This window comes from Myotis daubentonii, chromosome 6 (genome assembly GCF_963259705.1).
Source record: "Myotis daubentonii chromosome 6, mMyoDau2.1, whole genome shotgun sequence".
In the NCBI taxonomy this organism is placed as follows: Eukaryota; Metazoa; Chordata; class Mammalia; order Chiroptera; family Vespertilionidae; genus Myotis; species Myotis daubentonii.
The window spans coordinates 97614840-97632204 of record NC_081845.1 but is presented as its reverse complement, the minus strand read 5'-3'; the positions used below and the strand labels follow the sequence as shown (position 1 = coordinate 97632204).

Genomic DNA, 17365 nt, shown 5'->3' with positions numbered 1-17365 from the left:
TGACGGATGTAACTTTGCATGTAAGCCTTGTGCCCCCAGTTTAATGTTAAGCTTCCTGAGACTGGAAACTATACACTTTTATTCTTTATACTCTCCCAGGGCACCCAGCATTGAGGGACGTAGTAAGGGTATAAGATAATGACTGAGCGAGTGAATGAATGAATGAATGAATGAATGGTGAACCCAGACCACTTTGGGGCCCATTAAATTGTCTGTTCCAAAATTATTCTCTAAATCTAGGGCTGTTTTTAAACTGATCACTTACGGGTTTTGTGGGAGTTACCACATAAGCAAACCGGCTCCTCGGCATGAACTCTGAAGTCACCAGCCCTCGATTTCTTCTTGCCCCTCCCGTCCCCACCGGGTCAGCCTCTCAGTGGACAGGTCGTTAGGATCTCTGGACCCTGCCCTTTGAACTTTCCTGCTCAAATACTCCCTAAAAGAATTTTACTTTTTTTAATACTCACCTGAGGATATGTTTTTAAATTGATTTTAGAGAGGGAGAGAAACATAAATGTGCAAGAGAAACACTGGTTGCCTCCCTAACTCGCCCAGACCGGGGATCAAACCCGCAACCCTTTGGTGCCTGGGACGACACTCTAACCAGCTGAGCTACCAGCTTGCTGATACCCCAAAGTTTCAGGTTCGATCCCTGGTCAGGGCACATACAAGAAACAACAGGTGCATCATAAATAAGTGGGACAACAAATCAATGTTTCTCTCTCTCAAATCAATAAATAAAAATTTTTAGGAAAAGAACTTTGAAAAGCAATGTGCCCCTCACATATTCTTAAGTCAACAGCTAACATTTTCCATTAAGAGTTTAAACATTTGCAATTCCTATGCTTTCCAGGGAATTGTCTTCGAGCAGCTGGGCGGATCCGCGCCCTCTCCTGGCCTAAGCCTTTGAGCCGTCTGCAGACTCAATTCATTTCTTTTTCTTTTCTGTTCCACTTTCCCTCTAGAGTTTTATCCTAATGAAATTCTTTCGTTGTATCTTTTTCTGTATATTTTATTGTATTTTTGGAAAGTCCTTATTGTATATCTCTGTAACAAAGATACGTGTATAAATTGAAGTGTATGTCCTGTGACCATGAGACTCTAAGTGTTAAAGTTATTCTGCAGTGAGCTTATAATTACAATTATAACAAGACACAATCGATAGGAACTACAAATATCGTGATGAACAATATTGATTGGTCTTCCTGCACATGGCCCTGGGAACGTCCGTGTCTCGGCAGGGGTCTGCAAAAACCATGAGCTAGTGAAGAGAGGCTTAGCTTGGCTTCCGTTCTCCCAAACCAGGGTCCCCGGATGCGGTATGGGTCTGGACCCTTTTGTCCATTACACTTCCAGCCGCCTGTGACTGAGTCCCACGTCCTGGAGCACATGGAAAGCCAAGAGCTGAGGTTACTTCCAATGTCTGTGGGGTGTAGCTGTGAGGATGGACCTCATCATTGGCAAAGAATCAACCTCAATTCAAAGTTAAGAAAACATGCTTTTTATTTCCATTTCACAGAAGCACCATCATTGCCTCCTGACAGTTCCTAGTGTAGGCCACCAGGTGGCAGCAGAGAGCACAGAGCGGTGAGGGGACCCAGGAAAGGGGCGTTGGGAGTGGGGGGGCGGGCGCAAGTAGACGAGAGGACTGGACTGAGGTAGGGATATATGCTTATGCTGTTAGAGAAAGAGGGGGGATGTGGGCGCTAAATATGGCTCTCAGGAGGGGATAGGAAATGCTGAGAGCGCACCTTCATGACTGAGAATGCGATTGAGGGAGTGAGGGAGGAAGGGTTGGCTAATTCAGGGGAAGCAGTAGAGATGGGCTCGGGCGGCCTCTGGGAGGTCTATCTGTACTCTTCCCGGGGCAGGTCATGGTCTGGCTCCTCCTGAGGCCAGTGGTCCGTCTCAGGGGCAGGAGGCCAGGGGTTTTCTGGAGGCTGGGGTCCTGCTGGCCAGGGGTCGTCAGGCCGGGGAGGTTTAGGGGGATCAGTTCTAGGAGGCTTAGGCGGCCAGACTCCAGATTCTGGCGGGTCTCTCAAGGGACGACTGGGGCCTGGAGGTGGAGGGTCCTCAAAGAGAGGGGGTGCCCCTGGCCAGGGGTCACCGGGGATGGGGGCACCCTGAGGAAATGTTGGGGAGCCCTCCTCCTGTCCAGCCTCTCCCGGTGGGGGAGGGGGGTGGTCTCCACTGCCTGAGATGCCTATAGAGGAGGAAGGAGAAAGGTAAGAAGTGATGCCGGCCAGAGCCAGACCCAGCCAGCTGCAGGCCCGGGGGACACAGCCTGCCTGGGATGGAACACAGCCTGAGCGGACCCCACAGACCTCAGAAATAACTCCCCACACATTTACAAAATACCGAAGTGATCTTAAAATGACATGAAAACCCTGTCCCAAGCCATTAACTTTAAACTGAGAGGACCCCCTCACCCCCAAAAAGCTCCATCCAGCCCTGATTGGGTCATCGCACCGGCACGGCCCCTGTGCTGGTCTGCAGCCCCCAAATGGTCTACACGTTGGCCCCAAGTGGCACCTGTGACCTCCACCCTCCTTCACATAGACCTCAGCTCCGCACACCTGAATTCTGACCTAAATGGCCACATGGAGCTTCCTCCCAACCAGCAAGACATGCGCCCTGAGCTACACGCACCTCTCCCGTCCCTGTAACTCTGCCCCTCAAGCCAATTCCCAGAACCTCCTCATCCCTATGCATCCAGGTCACCCCTCCTTCTTAGTGGCCGCCTTCTTCCCATCTTGGCCATCCCCCTCACCCCAAACGCACCCGCCTCTATTCCCAGCGCACCTCCCGGGTACAGGCAAAGCAGCAGGATCCCCAGCAGCTTCCAGTCGAGCCTCATGGCTGTCTCCTGGCCCCCAATGTCAGGGGTGGGCTGAGCCTGGGTGCCTGGGAACCCCAACAGGCTTTATAGGGGAGGAGGCCCATCTCTGAGGAGGGCCAGCCCAGTGACACAGGAGTCCCATCAGAGCCGAACCAGTCAAACACGCTTGGAAGGCCATGCTGACGTGTAACCCGGAGGCGGGCGTCCCTCCTTTTGTCTCCCGCTGTCATCTCTAAGCACAGGGACTTCCGCCGCTTTCCTCGAAGCCACTGGAAGCCTGGGCGATTACGGGGCCGAGGGCAGGGCGGGAGGGTGGGTCCCTCTGAATGCCTGGGATGCGCCGGGAGGGCGTCAGTGGTGTCAGCCCCACCCTCCACTGTCCGAGCTCCCCCTGGGGCTCCGGCCTCCCCTGGAAGGTCCACTCCCTCGGGACCAAGCAGCTGCTGGGAGCACACGCCTGCTCCAGGGCGAGGGGCCTCGAGGAATTCCCTCCAGGAGCCGAGGGCGGGCCAGGAAGGCGAGGACTTCCTGATTCCTTCTCTCCAGCTCAGGCTGTTCCAGCAGTCACGCCAGAGGCTCTCAGCGCAGTCATCCCAGCCTCCCAGTCATCCCAGCCTCCCGTCCGCCCTCTGGACCTCCTCCTGCCCCTCCAGCCCCTCCTGACCTTGGCTCCAACTCTGCCTGCCTCCCCCCCTCACCCTTTAGGTCTAAGTCTCAGGAGTCCTGCTGGGACTTTCCCTCAGGAAGGGCTCCTCAGCCTGCAGGTGAGAAATAATGCGGCCAAAACAGAACTCACTTCCTCCCCGAGTTCCCCGCCGGGCCTCCCCCAGCAGCACAAGACACCACTGTCCCTCCGCGCTGCCCCACGAGCCCACGCCATTGCCACACTCTAATCTGCTCCCTTCATCTGGCCCACACCCTCAGCAGCCACCTCGGCTCTTAAAAACATAAGATGCATTGTGTGCTGCTTCCCTGTTTAAAAAGTACTCAAACCCAGCCCTAGCCGGTTTGACTCAGTGGATAGAGCATCGGCCTGCAGACTTAAGAGTCCCGGGTTCGATTTCCATCAAGGGCACATGCCCAGGTTGCGGGCCAATCAATGATCCTCTCTCATCATTGATGTTTCTATCTCTCTTCCTCTCTAAAATCAGTAAAAAATATTTAAGAAAAAAAAAGTACTCAAGCCCAGACGACTGGCACAGTGGTTGAGCATCAACCTATGAACCAGGAAGTCATGGTTCGATTCCCAGGTTGGGGGCTTGACCCCCAGTCTCCCATCCCTTCCTCTGAAATCAATAAAAATATATTTTTAAAAAATATAAAAGTACTCGAGGGCTTTCTGCAGACTCAGGGTGAGCCCTCCAGCCTGCCCTGCGGGGACTCCTCCAGGTCGGCACAGCCGGGCCCACCCCAGGTCCAGCCACGTCCCCCTCAGAGGCCTTTCCTGCCCCTCAGAGGCCGCCCCGACCGGCCCATCAGTGCCTGTCATATCACCGTCCTTGCTTTTCTCTCACAGCACTTGTTTGAAACGCTCGCTGTTCATCGGGCACTTGTCCATCGTCTCTCCCCGGAACCTGCCTTCCCCTCCCCTCTCTCCCCCTTCCCTCTCCCCGGGGCCCTGAGTCAGGGCCCTGCCTGCCAAGTGGGTGAAGGTTTATCCTCCTCACTCTGGTGCTGATCACCTTCCAAAGGTAAAGAGTTTGAAACTAGAGAATAAAGAAAACCTGGGGCTTCTCAAAAAGCTTCCCAGCAACCTAGGAAAGGGGCTGAGAAAGGCGCCCTCTCTGTGGGACCCTGTTTCCCGGCGGCGGCTGCACAGAGTCCCAGAGACAACACGTCTGTGCAATGGCTCTATTTAGTCATCTTTTTGAAAAAACATATATTTTTATTCATTTCAGAAAGGAAGAAAGAGGGAAAGAAAGATAGAAACATCAATGATGAGAGAAGATCATTGATCAGCTGCCTCCTGCACGCCCCCCACTAGAGATCGAGTCTGCCACCCGGGCATGTGCCCTTGACTGGAATTGAACCCGGGACCCTTCAGTCCGCAGGCAGATGCTCTATCCACTGAGCCAAACCGGCTAGGGCTATTTAGTCATCTTTATTGAGGCACAAAATCCAGACACCTTGGTGGCTGGTATCCCTGAGGGCAGGCCCCCAAACCTCACCCCATTTCACGATCCTCCTGGCCCGCTGGGCCCCCCTGAGCCCCCAGGCACTCCGAGCCCCTGGCCGCAGGAGAGTTCTGGTTGTCTCCTTGAGAAACAGCCTCCTCTTTGGAAATGGCCTCACTCAGACTCTTCAGGTCATCCAGCAGGACAGAGAGGGATTCTGGGAAAGACCAGGGGATGGAGCCAGACAAGAGAAGGCCATGAGGCCCTGTGCAGAGGAGCAGGCTGCCCCTGGGGTGGGGGGTTGGGGGAGGAGGCAGATGTGAATAAAGGGTCACAGAGAACAAGGCTCACGCCCTGGAGTATCTGGGGTAGAGGTTCCAGAAGTGCTCCCCCACCCCACACACCATCCGTCCCTTCCCACTTAGACCACTACCTTTAGTGGCTGCCCTGGGGCCAAGCACTGCTGCTGCTGGAGGTGCTGGTGCCGATGGCCCTGCCGGCCGGGGGCTGGGCCGCGCAGACCCCCCCTTATCCAGGGGGGGAAGGACTGCCAACAGTCGCTGCTGCTTGTAATGGGAGAGGAGACCCTCCTGCTGCAAGGTGGCCTGGGAAGGAGAGGGTTCAACGCCGCCTAGCAGGGCAGAGCCTCCCCCCTTCTCTCCACACCGCTACTCCCCACCAGCCCAGCCTCCGCCTCCCCTACCAGCAGGAGGTTCTTGTCCCTCTGCAGCTCCTGCAGGCGCTGGGTCAGCCGCAGCCCCTCCTCCTTCCGGGCCTCTTCCTGCAGGCGCCGGAGCTCCTGGTTCCGTTCCTTTTCCCGGGTGGCTTTGCGCTGCATCTGGCCCAGGGAGACCACTGTGGGGAAGCAGGGGCAGGTGTGGGGCTGCCCAGAGGTCACGAGGCACCATGAAAACAAGACTGGGATGATGGGCAGGAGCGTTGGGTCCTAGCTTGGTGACCACCCCTTCTGTACAGGGAGAGGGGTTGCCGCTCTAGGACCCTGTCAATCTGCTCCCCACCCGAACCTTCCCGGAGCCCTGAGGGGAAATCTGGATATGAACCGAGTATTAGATTTTGTCCAACAAAGGTACATTTTCGTCAATGTGGCAATGGCGTTGAGGCTTATGGGACACTTTCCTCTCTGTAGGAGATGCCGGTCAACAGCCATGATGCTTGTAATTCACTGACTCCCCAGAAATGTGTCTGGTGGTGTGTGCACAGAGGAGCCAGTGTGGCAGGTGAGCGAGGGCGTGAGCGAGGGCTGGGTCGAGGCGCAGAAGGACGGTGCAGGCGCTCATCACAGGACTGTCCTCCCTTGCGAGGGGTTAGACATTTTTCCTACTAAAGAGCTGGGGGTCCTCGGTGGGGAGGCGTGGAGGGGCGTCGCCTCTGTGGAGGGTGCTGGCTACCTGGGTGCTTGCCCTGAGAACTCAGCTGGCCGTTCCCTGGTAACTCCAGCACCTTCCAAGGAAGCTTCCCAGAAAGCTTCTAAAATAACCTGTGTCTACACACGTCCACGTCCTGGACGCCCACGTCCACCCGCGAGCCTCACCAGCCTTGGCGTGCTCCCTCCGGGCCTCGTTCAGTCTCCTTTCTGCTTCCAAGAGCTGTTCCCGCAGCCGGGATTCCACTTCCGCCACTTTCTCTTGCAGAGCTGGGGGGAAGGTGCACATGGGGTGTCGGGGAGCCGTGGCTCGTGGACCCCACCCAACACCCCCATCTCCCTGCTGCACACCTTGCCCGTAGACCTCCTGCTGCTGGGTCAGTTCCTGCCGCAGGCTGGCAGCCTCCTCCATGCTCTCCTGCTGGCCCTGGCGAGCCGCTTCCAGCTGCAGCCCCACACTGGCCAGGGACTCCTGGGTCCGCCGCAGTTCCTGCTCCAGCTGCTGGGCCACCTCACTCAGCTGCTGCCTCTCCGCCTCCCCTGGGAACGGGTGGGCTCAGGCTCCCTTGGTCCCCTCCATGTCCTCGGCCCCAGCCGCAGCCCCCAGCCCCCGGCGTGCCGACTCTGTCCCGGCTTTAAGACAGGGACCCCGGCCAGGCGACCAAGCGTACCTTGCTCCCGGGCCCGGCCCACCTCCTGCCGGATGATGTGGGCACTGAGCTGCACCTCTGCATCCAGGCGGTTCCGCTCTTCCCGCAGCTGCTCCAACTCAAGGCTCACCTCCTTGGTTGGTGGGGCTGGGGGGTGGCTGAGACAGAGTGGGGGAGGGGTCACCCAGCTGCCTGACTCCTTCACCCCATCCCTCCTCATTCCTATTGTTTTGGGTCCCAACAACCAACACCTGAAAGCCCCACCACCATCCTCCAATCCACTTCCAAGTGCCCCAAACTTCACCTCTCCTGGCGCAGCTGAGCAAGGACCAGTTTTCGAGCCATTAGACCTGGAGGAAGGCAGACAGCAGCAGCGTTCGGAGAGGAAAGGGAGGTGGGGAGGAAGGGGAAAAGGCTCTGACTGATGAGAAGGTAGGAGGATGGACACGGGCAACAGAGAGCTGGTGGGGCGGGGCGGGGCGGGGCAGATCTGGTCTGGCAGCTGCCTACCCACCCTGAATAGTGTGGACCTTGCGGACGGCATAGCTGACTCGGCTACTGAGGCTGGGCAGCCGGGCTGCAGCCTGCTCCACCTCGGCCATGGTGTTCTGGATCCAGGTCTGAAAGCTGGACAAGATACAAGGCCACTCACCTTCCGCCCCACCTCATCCCCAGGACTTGACCTGCTGTAGAACACCTCCCTCCAGCCTGTTCAGCGGCGGACCTGCGGGCAGCAGGGAAGGAAATCGAAGCTGGGAAAAGAAAAGCTGAAGCCAAGTTGTGCCCGGGCTCCTTGGCTGATAGAACAGGAAAACCTGGGGCCTGAGCCCAGAGTGACTGCCACATCAAAGGGCCCAGCTGCTCATGAGCTCCTGGTCCCCCAGCTTCTCCTCTGGTGCCAGCAGTAAAGCCGCCACGAGGTTCATGGGCACACCTCCTCTGGGCCCAGATGCCTCTGCAGCCAGGGGCCAGCAGACACGGCTCTGCGGGGCCAAGGCGAGTGCCACAGGCTGGCTCATCTCCAGCGGATTTAGACTTCCACCCCAGGCCCCTGGTGCCTCTGCAGGTCAGGGCCTCCCCCAGCACGTGTGCCGCACTCAGGGGGTGTGCACTTAGGTGCCTCTTCCTAAGGAACAGAGCCATGGCCTCCGTTGGTTTTCTAAGGGACCCATTCCCAAGAAGCATTAAGCGACATCAGAGATCACCGTCATCCCTCCCAGTGAAGGCCAGGGGCATCCCTTTGTTGGCTGGCTGTGCCCCCACCAGAACCAAAGTGGCTCAAAAGGCCCAGAAGCCTAAACAGGCCCAGTGGGGGGGGGAGGGAGCCGGGGGGCATGGCAGCATCCAGGGGCAGGGCTGGAACTCAGGAGCAGTCAAGTCTCCGCCAACAGAAAAACAGGCAGACACAAAGGCTGCCTGTTGTATCCCTCGGCACAGCAGAGACCACCCCCCCCCCCGTGCCCAAATTTCATGCACCGGGCCCCATCCAAGAACAGCTGTGAAGGGGGACCCTCCCAGTGCTCCGCTAGCTCAAGCTGTTACTGGACCAAATGCAGGAGGAAGCTTCTTCACCTCGAGTCACACAGGCAATGGCAGTCAGAGTGACCCTCGTGTGAATGCAGAGGCGCTGCCCAGAAAATGAACACAGGAGCTTTAACATGGCTAAGTTCTCCAGCCCTGCACGACCACCACCTGCAGTAAAGTCCCTCGAACCCTGCACCCCAGCAGCTAAGTCCCTCAGCCCACATCCTCCAGAGGCTAAGTCCCTCCAGCCCACACCCCCCAGTAGCTAAGTCCCTCCAGCCCACACCCCCCAGTAGCTAAGTCCCTCAGCCCACACCCCCCAGCAGCTAAGTCCCTCCAGCCCACACCCCCCAGTAGCTAAGTCCCTCAGCCCACATCCTCCAGTAGCTAAGTCCCTCCAGCCCACACCCCCCAGTAGCTAAGTCCCTCAGCCCACATCCTCCAGTAGCTAAGTCCCTCCAGCCCACACCCCCCAGTAGCTAAGTCCCTCAGCCCACACCCCCCAGTAGCTAAGTCCCTCCAGCCCACACCCCCCAGCAGCTAAGTCCCTCCAGCCCACACCCCCCAGTAGCTAAGTCCCTCAGCCCACATCCTCCAGAGGCTAAGTCCCTCCAGCCCACACCCCCCAGTAGCTAAGTCCCTCAGCCCACATCCTCCAGAGGCTAAGTCCCTCCAGCCCACACCCCCCAGTAGCTAAGTCCCTCCAGTCTGCACCTTCCAGTGGCCATCTTTCTAGCTGTGCTTGCCTAAGGCTCTTAAACTCCAAGGTGTCTCGGAAGCTGGAGAAGCAGAAATCCTACCCCACCCACAGCACCCCCACCTCTACCCAGACACCTGTTGATAGCTCTGGCCACACGCTTCAGCTGCTCCTCAGCCGAGGCTGTCTGCTGCTGCCCCCGGCGACAGGCTTCCTGGGCACGGCTCAGCTCCATCTGCAGGGACTGTGAAGGAGACAATACAGGAAAGGGTCCTTTCTCTGGGGCCTTGGCCCACTGACCAGGGCTCCCAGGCCTCCCTTAGCCCCTGACGGTGGCCGATTCTGACCTTGGCGCCCATCCGCTCCACCTCCACCTGCGCAGCTTTGTCCTCCAGGGAGTGCTGCAGGATGGCTTGCTCCTGGCTCTGGGCAGCCACTCTTGCCTGGAACTCTGCCACCTGGGGGAGAAGAGGCAGGCGGGCACTGGGATCGAAGGGGCAGGACAAAGGTCTCAGAATGAACTCCACCCGGGGAGACAAGAAGCTTGGCCTCCTGAGTCCAGGTCTCCACGCAAAGCCTGTGCCCTGCGCCAGGAGGAGGGCCGTTCCTCACCATCCCACCTAAGGCTGCCCCCTGGTCTGTCGTGTGGTGGGTCACCCCACTCTTCACAGCACGCAGGATTTCTTGACGTTACCTAACTGTCTGCTTTGCCTGTTGTGTCTGCTCCAGGACCTAAGCTCTGTCTTTGTTCAGGGCTGCTCCCAGCTCGTGGCAGCCACTCGGTAACGCTGGTTCACTAAATGCCACCCCTTATGTAAAGGAAACAGGGATAACCATGGGGAGGAAGAACGCCAAGTGACCTGTCCCTTCAGCTGCTGCACGCACGCTCCGTGCTCCAGTTCCTGGGCCTTTAGCTGCACCATGAGGGCAAACACCTTCTCCCGCCAGTGCTTCAGCAGGGCCTGGCTCTTCCTGGAGAACTCGGGCTCCAGGGAATCTGACGGTTGCACCTGTGGGCGGGGGAAGCGGTCGTGTGGCTCCTGGGGAGCAGAGGAGGAAGCTGCATCTTGGTTTCTCTCTGGGCTGCCCAGGTGACAGGAGCCACAGAGAGCAGAGGTGCGTGTGCAGGGAGGGGAGCTCTCAGCAGGGCCCGCCCACAGGGAGGCGAGGGTCCTACCTTCCTGGCCAGCTCCTCTTCCTGCATGGACAGGATGTACGTGAGGCTCTGCACGCGCACCTGCAGCAGCTCCGCCGTTGTGTGCAGGCCATCCCGGTCCTCCTGCAAGTGCTGCCAGGGAGCAGGGCGGAGAGCACCGGTCTGCACCCTTCCCTCCTGGGGCAGGTCCTCCCAGGTCCTGGGCCACCCACCTGCACAGATGTGCCCTGCACCCTCACCTGCATGGTCTCTAGAAGTTTCATTCGCTCTGACTCCCATGCCTGGCCGTGAATCTCAGGGGGAACTTGTTCCCCCACATATCTCCTTAGCTTCTCAACCAAGGTCACCTGAGCCTCCAAGTCTTCTTGGGTCTTGCTAGGATGAGTGTGGGAATAGGACAGCCATCAGGGGGCACCACCTGCTGGGCCCCCCTTGGCCACCCACCAACTTACCTCAGCTGCTCCCGCAGCAGCTCAGCCTCCCTCTGGGCCATGGCCAGCTCCTTGGCCTCCCCGGCCCTGCTGGTTTCCAGACCGGTCAGAGACTTCTCCAAGCCCTCGGCTTTGCTGGTCAAACTGGAAAGAGCCTCCTGGTGAGCCCGTGTCAAGGACGACAGCTGCAGAGAGAGGGGTCTCAGCAGGGGCTGGCTCACCCCCACACCTGGGCTTTCCAAATCTCCCCTGGCTCTGGCCCTGTCTCCCACTTCCTGTGACCTTAGACAACAGCCCAGCACGGCGCCCACAGGCCTCAGAGGCCTGGCAAATGGGGCCGACCCTAGAGCCTTTAGGTCCCCATCACACTCCAACTCATCAGCAGTTCCTGTCTGGTCTTCCCCCAAATCATATCTTCACTTCTCTCCACCTCCAGCCACCAGCCTGAGGTAGGCCATCCTCACCTCTGGTCTAGACGACAGCAACCATCCCCTGACCAGCCCTGAGGAAACTCCTGCGGCTGGCATTCTGAGCAAAACCCGGCTCCTTCCCTCGGCTGCAACGTCCCGGCGCCTGGGCCCCTGCCCACTGCTCTGAGCCTATTCCTATGGCTCTTCTCAGATCCACGTCACCTCGCTCCCTCCTCGGGAGGCCTCCCAGGGCCCTCCAATCCCCACCCACCACCACCCTGTGCTGCTGCCTGGCCCTGGCCTCCAGCACTTGCTGTCATCTGAGAGGACCTGGCAGTCCCACAGCCCACACAAAGGAAGCTCTGGGAGGCAGGCGGCTCGCCCTTTCCTCACTGCACCTCTCAGTGGTGCCGGGGACACTGAGGGAGTCGTGGGACCGACAAGGAAGCGGGAACACGGCTGTCCTCATCTCCAGTTGGTCTCCCTTCGCCCAATTTCCACGCCACATTTAGAGTGAACTTTTTGGACATAAATCACAAATATGATCATGTCATTTCCCTGTTTTAAACCTTTCACTGGTTGCTCATTGTTCTTTTTTGAAAAAATATTTTTTTATTGATTTCAGAGAGGAGAGAAATATCAATGATGAGAGAGACATCGATAGGCTGCCTCCTGCACACCCCCTACTGGGGGCTGAGCTCAAAATCCAGGCGTATGCCCTGACCCAGGATCGAACTGTGACTTCCTGGTTCATGGGTTGACGCCCAACCATTGAGCCATGCCACTAAGCCGGGCGCTCATTGTTCTTAAGATAAAGTTCTGGATGGGCCTGAGGCCTCACAGTCCCAGGACCACCCAGAGCCCCTCAGCTCCTGCCCTCAAACCCCTCTGGCCGCCTCCTGTCCCACGTGCTGCCCCATGTCACAGCAGCTCCCATCTCCACCGCCCAGGCCTGACAAGCCAACTTCTACTCAGAACAAAAGTCACCTCTTGCCCTGGCCGGTTTGGCTCAGTGGATAGAGTGTCAGCCTGCAGACTGAAAGGTCCCAGGTTCGAATCTGGTCAAGGGCACATGCCCGGGTTGCGGGCTCGATCCCCAGTAGGGGGCATGCAGGAGGCAGCCAATCAATGATTCTCTCTCATCATTGATGTTTCTATCTCTCTCTCCCTCTCCCTTCCTCTCTGAAATTAATAAAAATGTTTTTTTTTAAAAGTCACCTCTTATCATTATGCATCTTTCGCAAATCTAAAGGCATTTATATTTTTCTTTGCACTATCTCTGGCTGGGTTACTGTTTTCCTTGTATCAATTTCTACACACACATTATATAGTAGAGATATTTGCTTCTTTCTGTGATATGAGCTGTAAATATTGTTCCTAATTTACCAGTTGTCCTTTTTTTTAATTTTTTTATTGATTTCAGAGAGGAAGGGAGAGGGGGAAAAGAGAAACATCAATGATGAGAATCATTAACTGGCTGCCTCCTGCACACCCTCCTGGCCGAGCTTGCAACCCCGGGCATGTGCCCTTGACTGGAAGCGAACCCAGGACCCCTCAGTCTACAGGCCGACGCTCTACCCACTGAGCCAAGCCAGCTAGGGCTACCAGTTGTCCTTTAATTTTACTTTTATTGCCATTCCTAAGTTTACCAGTAGTGTTATATAGTTAACATTCCAATCTTTTCTTTAGTGGCTCAGCATCTTGATTCATATGTAAAGACCTTCCCCACTCAAGGTTACCAGGAATTCACCCAGATTTTCTTCCGGTATCATTATGGTTTCATTTCTTAACATGCTGACTTATTAAAATGACCTTTCTAACTCCCCTACCAGCGTAAGGCTCTCCCTTGTCCTTCTTCGTGGCACTTCTCCCAGTGGCAGGCAACTACTTAGGATTAAATCAAGTGTTGAATGTGTGTCCCCCTTTAGGCCGCCAGCTGCACCCAGGCGGCCAGGGACTCGCTGGTGTGTTCACCAGAGGCCCAGCTCCTGTCTCAGGGACGGAAGAGTAAGCACTGATAAATGCTCACCAACTGAACAGTCTCCTTCCCAGTTCACCTCGGGGCCTGCCCGCCGGAGCTCCCAGATTAACGGTACCCAGAGTGAGGTAGGAAGACAAACTACTTCCTACTGAGGGGAAGGAGGGCTTCAGGTGGTGGGTGGTCAGCTGAGTCCTGGGAACAAGAGCGATCTGAGTAATGCCCAACACCAAGGCCCCCCTCTTCCCAGGGCACACTTTTCAGCCCTCCACGGCTCGTGGGCGTCTTTTCCCGTAGCTGCTTTCTGCAGGGAAGCCCCTGGCCAGATCCCCACTGTGAAGGCGAGGCCCTCCCACCCCCATTCACCTGCTCCTGGTGCAGCCTCTGAACCTCCTCCAGCTCCCGCTGGCTCCCCTCCTCCAGGTTCTTCCGGACGACCTCCGCCCCAGCCAGGGCGGCACGCAGGCCCTCGGCCTCAGCTCGGCCAGCCTTCTCTGCCCGTGCCAGAGCCTCCAGCTCCATGGCCTGGGTCTCCAGCTTCATCTTTTGCTGTAGCGAGTTTTCCTGCAGGACCCGGACCTCCTCCTCAAGCCGTCGCACCTCCTGCAGCTGCCGAGAGATCAGCTCTGCCTGCTGGCGCAAGGCCTGCGACCCCTGCAGCTCCACGGACCTTGAAAGACAGGGTAGCACGGGTGAGACCTGTCTCTGGGGCTGCGAAGGTGGCCCCAGGAGAAGAGCTCCCTCTGCTCACATGTGGGAATGAACCTGGACCTTAGGGATCTCTGCATTTCTATCACCATCACCCTTCAGCAAGGCCCTACTAAGCACATCAGGTCTAGTCCCTGGGCTCATGGCCCTCTAGAGCAGTGACTATCAACTGTGTGCCACAGAATTTTTAAAACACGCAATACCTATTTAGTCAGGGGCACTGACCTCTTTCCCTCAGATTGTCAAGTAAAAAAAACGACACCAGCTAACAAAATAGCTGTGGGATGTGAATACTTGGTCTTGGACCATTAATACATAGGTCATATAGAGTTGTATCTTATTGGTCACGTTGAATAAGGTTGCATCTGATTGGTTCATTCTTGGTATCAGAAATCCTTATATAAATTACAAGTATAGGCACCTAACTTTTTATTTACTTAATTTTTAAAAAATATTCTTTCATTGATTTCAGAGAGGGAGGAGAGATAGAACAACAATAGTGAGGGAGAATCATTGATTGGCTGCCTCCTGCATGCCCCTCACTGGGGATAAAGCCTGCAACCCAGGCATGTGCCCTGACTGGGAATCGAACCATGACCTCCTGGTTCATAAGTCAACGCTCAGCCACTGAGCCATGCAAGTTGGGCAGCACCTGATTTTTTAAAAAGTTACTTTGAAGCAGAAAGGGTAAGTAATTATTATTTTTTTGTAAATCAATCAAAAGTATACCTATTTTTTGGTCAGAAAGGCAAAAAATAACATTTTTTGGTGTGTCGCAAAATTTTAGTAATGTGCCATGAGATGAAAAAGGTTGAAAATCGCTGCTCTAGAGAGAGCTATATACAGGCTGATGTCTTAACAGCAACTGTGCGTATCACTGGGCCACACATTCTGAAGAGGTTGGAAGTGCAGGGAGGGACTTCTGAATTCTGTTTTAAGGGCTCCCAGTATCAGTATGGCCAGGTGCTGGCTGGGAGGGTCTACAGCAGTGGTTCTCAACCTTCCTAATGCCGCGACCCTTTAACACAGTTCCTCATGTTGTGGTGACCCCCAACCATAAAATTATTTTCGTTGCTACTTCATAACTGTAATGTTGCTACTGTTATGAATCAATGTAAATATCTGATATGCAGGATGTATTTTCATTGTTACAAATTGAACATAATTAAAGCATAGTGGTTAATCACAAAAACAATATGTAATTATGTATGTGTTTTCCGATGGTCTTAGGCGACCCCTGTGAAAGGGTCGTTCGACCCCCAAAGGGGTCGCGACCCACAGGTTGAGAACCGCTGGTCTAGAGTCAGGTACGCTGAGTGAGGGGTTCTTGAGTGAGGGGTTCGGGAGGACAGCACGTCAATAAACTATGCAGTCCCAGCCTTTAGCGAAGTCTCCTGGTGCACATGCAGCTTAAAGCAGCGGTCGCCAACCTTTCGGACCTCACGGGCCACCAGTGGTCCGCAGCCGCTGCTGAGAGCACCTGTGACTGGCTCTTGGCACAGCTCCTCACTGAGGCGCGGGCCGCAGGACTTTTTAAGCAGGGAACGACAGCCTACAGAAACGAAGTGAACGGCCACACGACCGTAGCCGGTGCCAAGCTAGGAACAGAGAGCCCGTGTCCTGGCAGCAGCTCTGGTGCTCCCTGTCGTCATCATCTCCTTGCCCGCTGGGGGGGCCCAGGGAGACCCACCCGCAATCCCACTCTAAAGCACAATGCACAACGGCTGCCAGTTTATCAGGGAAAAGACACGCAGGAACATCGATGAGAAGCTGTACAGACAGCACGTCGACAAGTGGCATGGCCCGCTCGGACGGCACCATCCGCCAGAATGAGTCCATACTAGCACAGGACACGGTATCGTGCCTGATTATGATCAGCTGTTGGTCGATATCTCTTCCCTTGGAATTTTAAGGAAATCCTTGATATCAGGATTTCTCCTATTTGTTTGTTATGCCACCCTCAGCATCTATTTATGCACTGTAGGCACCAATACTTGCTACGGATAAATGAACAAATGATGGGACTCAGGGCTGAACTAGGGCAAGGACCTATCTCAGTGAAGGGCCACGGGCAGGCAAGCCTGAGAGCGCGGCAGTGCCCCCTACCTGCCCCTCCACCCCGGCTCCTGCCCATCGCCAGAAACGTCCTGCTCCCACACGATCCCCGGAGGCCTCTGGAAGTCTGGCCGCCGCTCTGAGACGCCTCGATGGGCCAGGGGGATGTCTGAGACCCAGGTGGGAGCCATTCTCGGCATGGCTGGAAGGGGCTGCGCTTGGAAGTGGGACGGGGGGATGAGCCCCGTGGAACCTGAGGAATCACAAGGACAAAGACGGTCAGTTTCCCGGCAGAGAGACAGCGGCAGTCCCCTGCCGGGTCCCACTGACCTGAAGGTCGAAACATCTCCACATTATTTGGAGCCTCTAGATCCTGTGTCCAGCCATCTACGTTCCCCTGGACAAGAGGAGAAACACGGGCACTGCAAGTCAGCGATCAGGCCTCCCCCAGAGGGAAAGCCCCTCCGACAAAGTCTCGGTCCTCAGACCAGAGCCAGGCCGAGCTCCTCTTCCTACTTCCAGGAAGAGGAAGGAGACGCCCTCAGAGCCTGCTGGACCCAGCCTGCCCCTGGCACAGCCATGGCCACAGCCAGGGCGAGGGCGCTACTGAGAGGCTGGCAGGGTCCGGGCGCGCCTTTACCCTCCTCCTCAAGTTCCTACGGACTCGGCCATTCCTGGTCGCGGGTGAGGAAGGTGTGCGGTGCAGGGGCTGCGAGCCCAGGCTCCAGAGTCCCCGCCAAGGCTCGGCAAGGCCCGGGGGAAGCCCATCCACACACCACGCCAGGACCCCCGGGTCCCTCCCGACCCCCGGGCGGAAAGGCCAGCTCCCCGACATCTCTCCCAAACGCTCCCTGCAGCCTCCCGTTCCTGCCCACGATCCCGTCCGCTGCCAACCTGCCGCCCCTGCTCCCTGCAGAGGCTCAAGGCCTCCCACCCTCCCACCCAAATCCACCTATTCCCCCCAATCCGGGAGCCCTGTCGCCCGCCCGCCCTGCACTCTCATCTCTTTCCTCCTGAAGGCATGGCCCGGCTCCCTCACCTCAGCCCGCTCCCGCTTCCCGCCTCCCGCTCCCGCCTCCCGCCCTCCGCGGGCCCTCCGCCCCGCCCCTCCCGGGACACCGGGCCTTCGCCCCGCTGGACCCTGAGCGCTAAGGCTGTTCTGCACCTCGTCCGTTCCTTCCCCGGCCCCTGTCCCCTCTTCCCCGACCACCCCCGGAACCCACCCGCGAGCCCCCGCTCGGCCTTTCCCTCCCCCAACCGACGCTCCCGAGGCCCTCACTCGGCGCGAGAGCCTGCACCTGGCTCCCGGCCGGCCGGCGGCCTGACCGCGCCTGCGCAGAAGGGCCCGGTGGGCGGGGGGGGTCCTAGGTGCACGCAGGCGCAGTAGTGTCTAAAGCCGGGCCGGAAGCCGGCGCCGCT

At 57.1% G+C, this 17365-nt stretch overlaps 2 protein-coding genes across 8 annotated transcripts; both read right to left on the bottom strand.

The window, feature by feature from the left end:
* Window positions 1-1485: 1485 nt before the first annotated feature.
* On the bottom strand, window positions 1486-3107 carry PSORS1C2 (psoriasis susceptibility 1 candidate 2). Its single transcript, XM_059699698.1, has 2 exons — window positions 2803-3107; window positions 1486-2203 (listed from the first exon to the last, which is right to left on the bottom strand). The coding sequence occupies exons 1-2, from the start codon at window positions 2855-2857 to the stop codon at window positions 1848-1850; spliced, it is 411 nt and encodes a 136-aa protein (XP_059555681.1). The 5' UTR covers window positions 2858-3107; the 3' UTR covers window positions 1486-1847.
* A 1814-nt stretch (window positions 3108-4921) lies between these two features.
* On the bottom strand, window positions 4922-17319 carry CCHCR1 (coiled-coil alpha-helical rod protein 1). Of its 7 annotated transcripts, none has more exons than XM_059702107.1 (18): window positions 17245-17319; window positions 16277-16343; window positions 15998-16199; window positions 13550-13853; window positions 10817-10980; window positions 10604-10739; window positions 10386-10496; window positions 10069-10248; window positions 9556-9666; window positions 9346-9452; window positions 7502-7614; window positions 7292-7337; window positions 7009-7145; window positions 6689-6877; window positions 6506-6607; window positions 5657-5808; window positions 5387-5558; window positions 4922-5170 (listed from the first exon to the last, which is right to left on the bottom strand). In XM_059702107.1, the coding sequence occupies exons 2-18, from the start codon at window positions 16290-16292 to the stop codon at window positions 5004-5006; spliced, it is 2409 nt and encodes an 802-aa protein (XP_059558090.1). In that variant the 5' UTR covers window positions 16293-16343; window positions 17245-17319; the 3' UTR covers window positions 4922-5003. The 7 variants fall into 7 exon arrangements, with proteins under 7 accessions (XP_059558090.1, XP_059558089.1, XP_059558092.1 ...); XM_059702106.1 differs by having other exon boundaries at window positions 17226-17307; XM_059702109.1 differs by having other exon boundaries at window positions 5387-5519; window positions 17226-17307.
* Window positions 17320-17365: the final 46 nt, after the last annotated feature.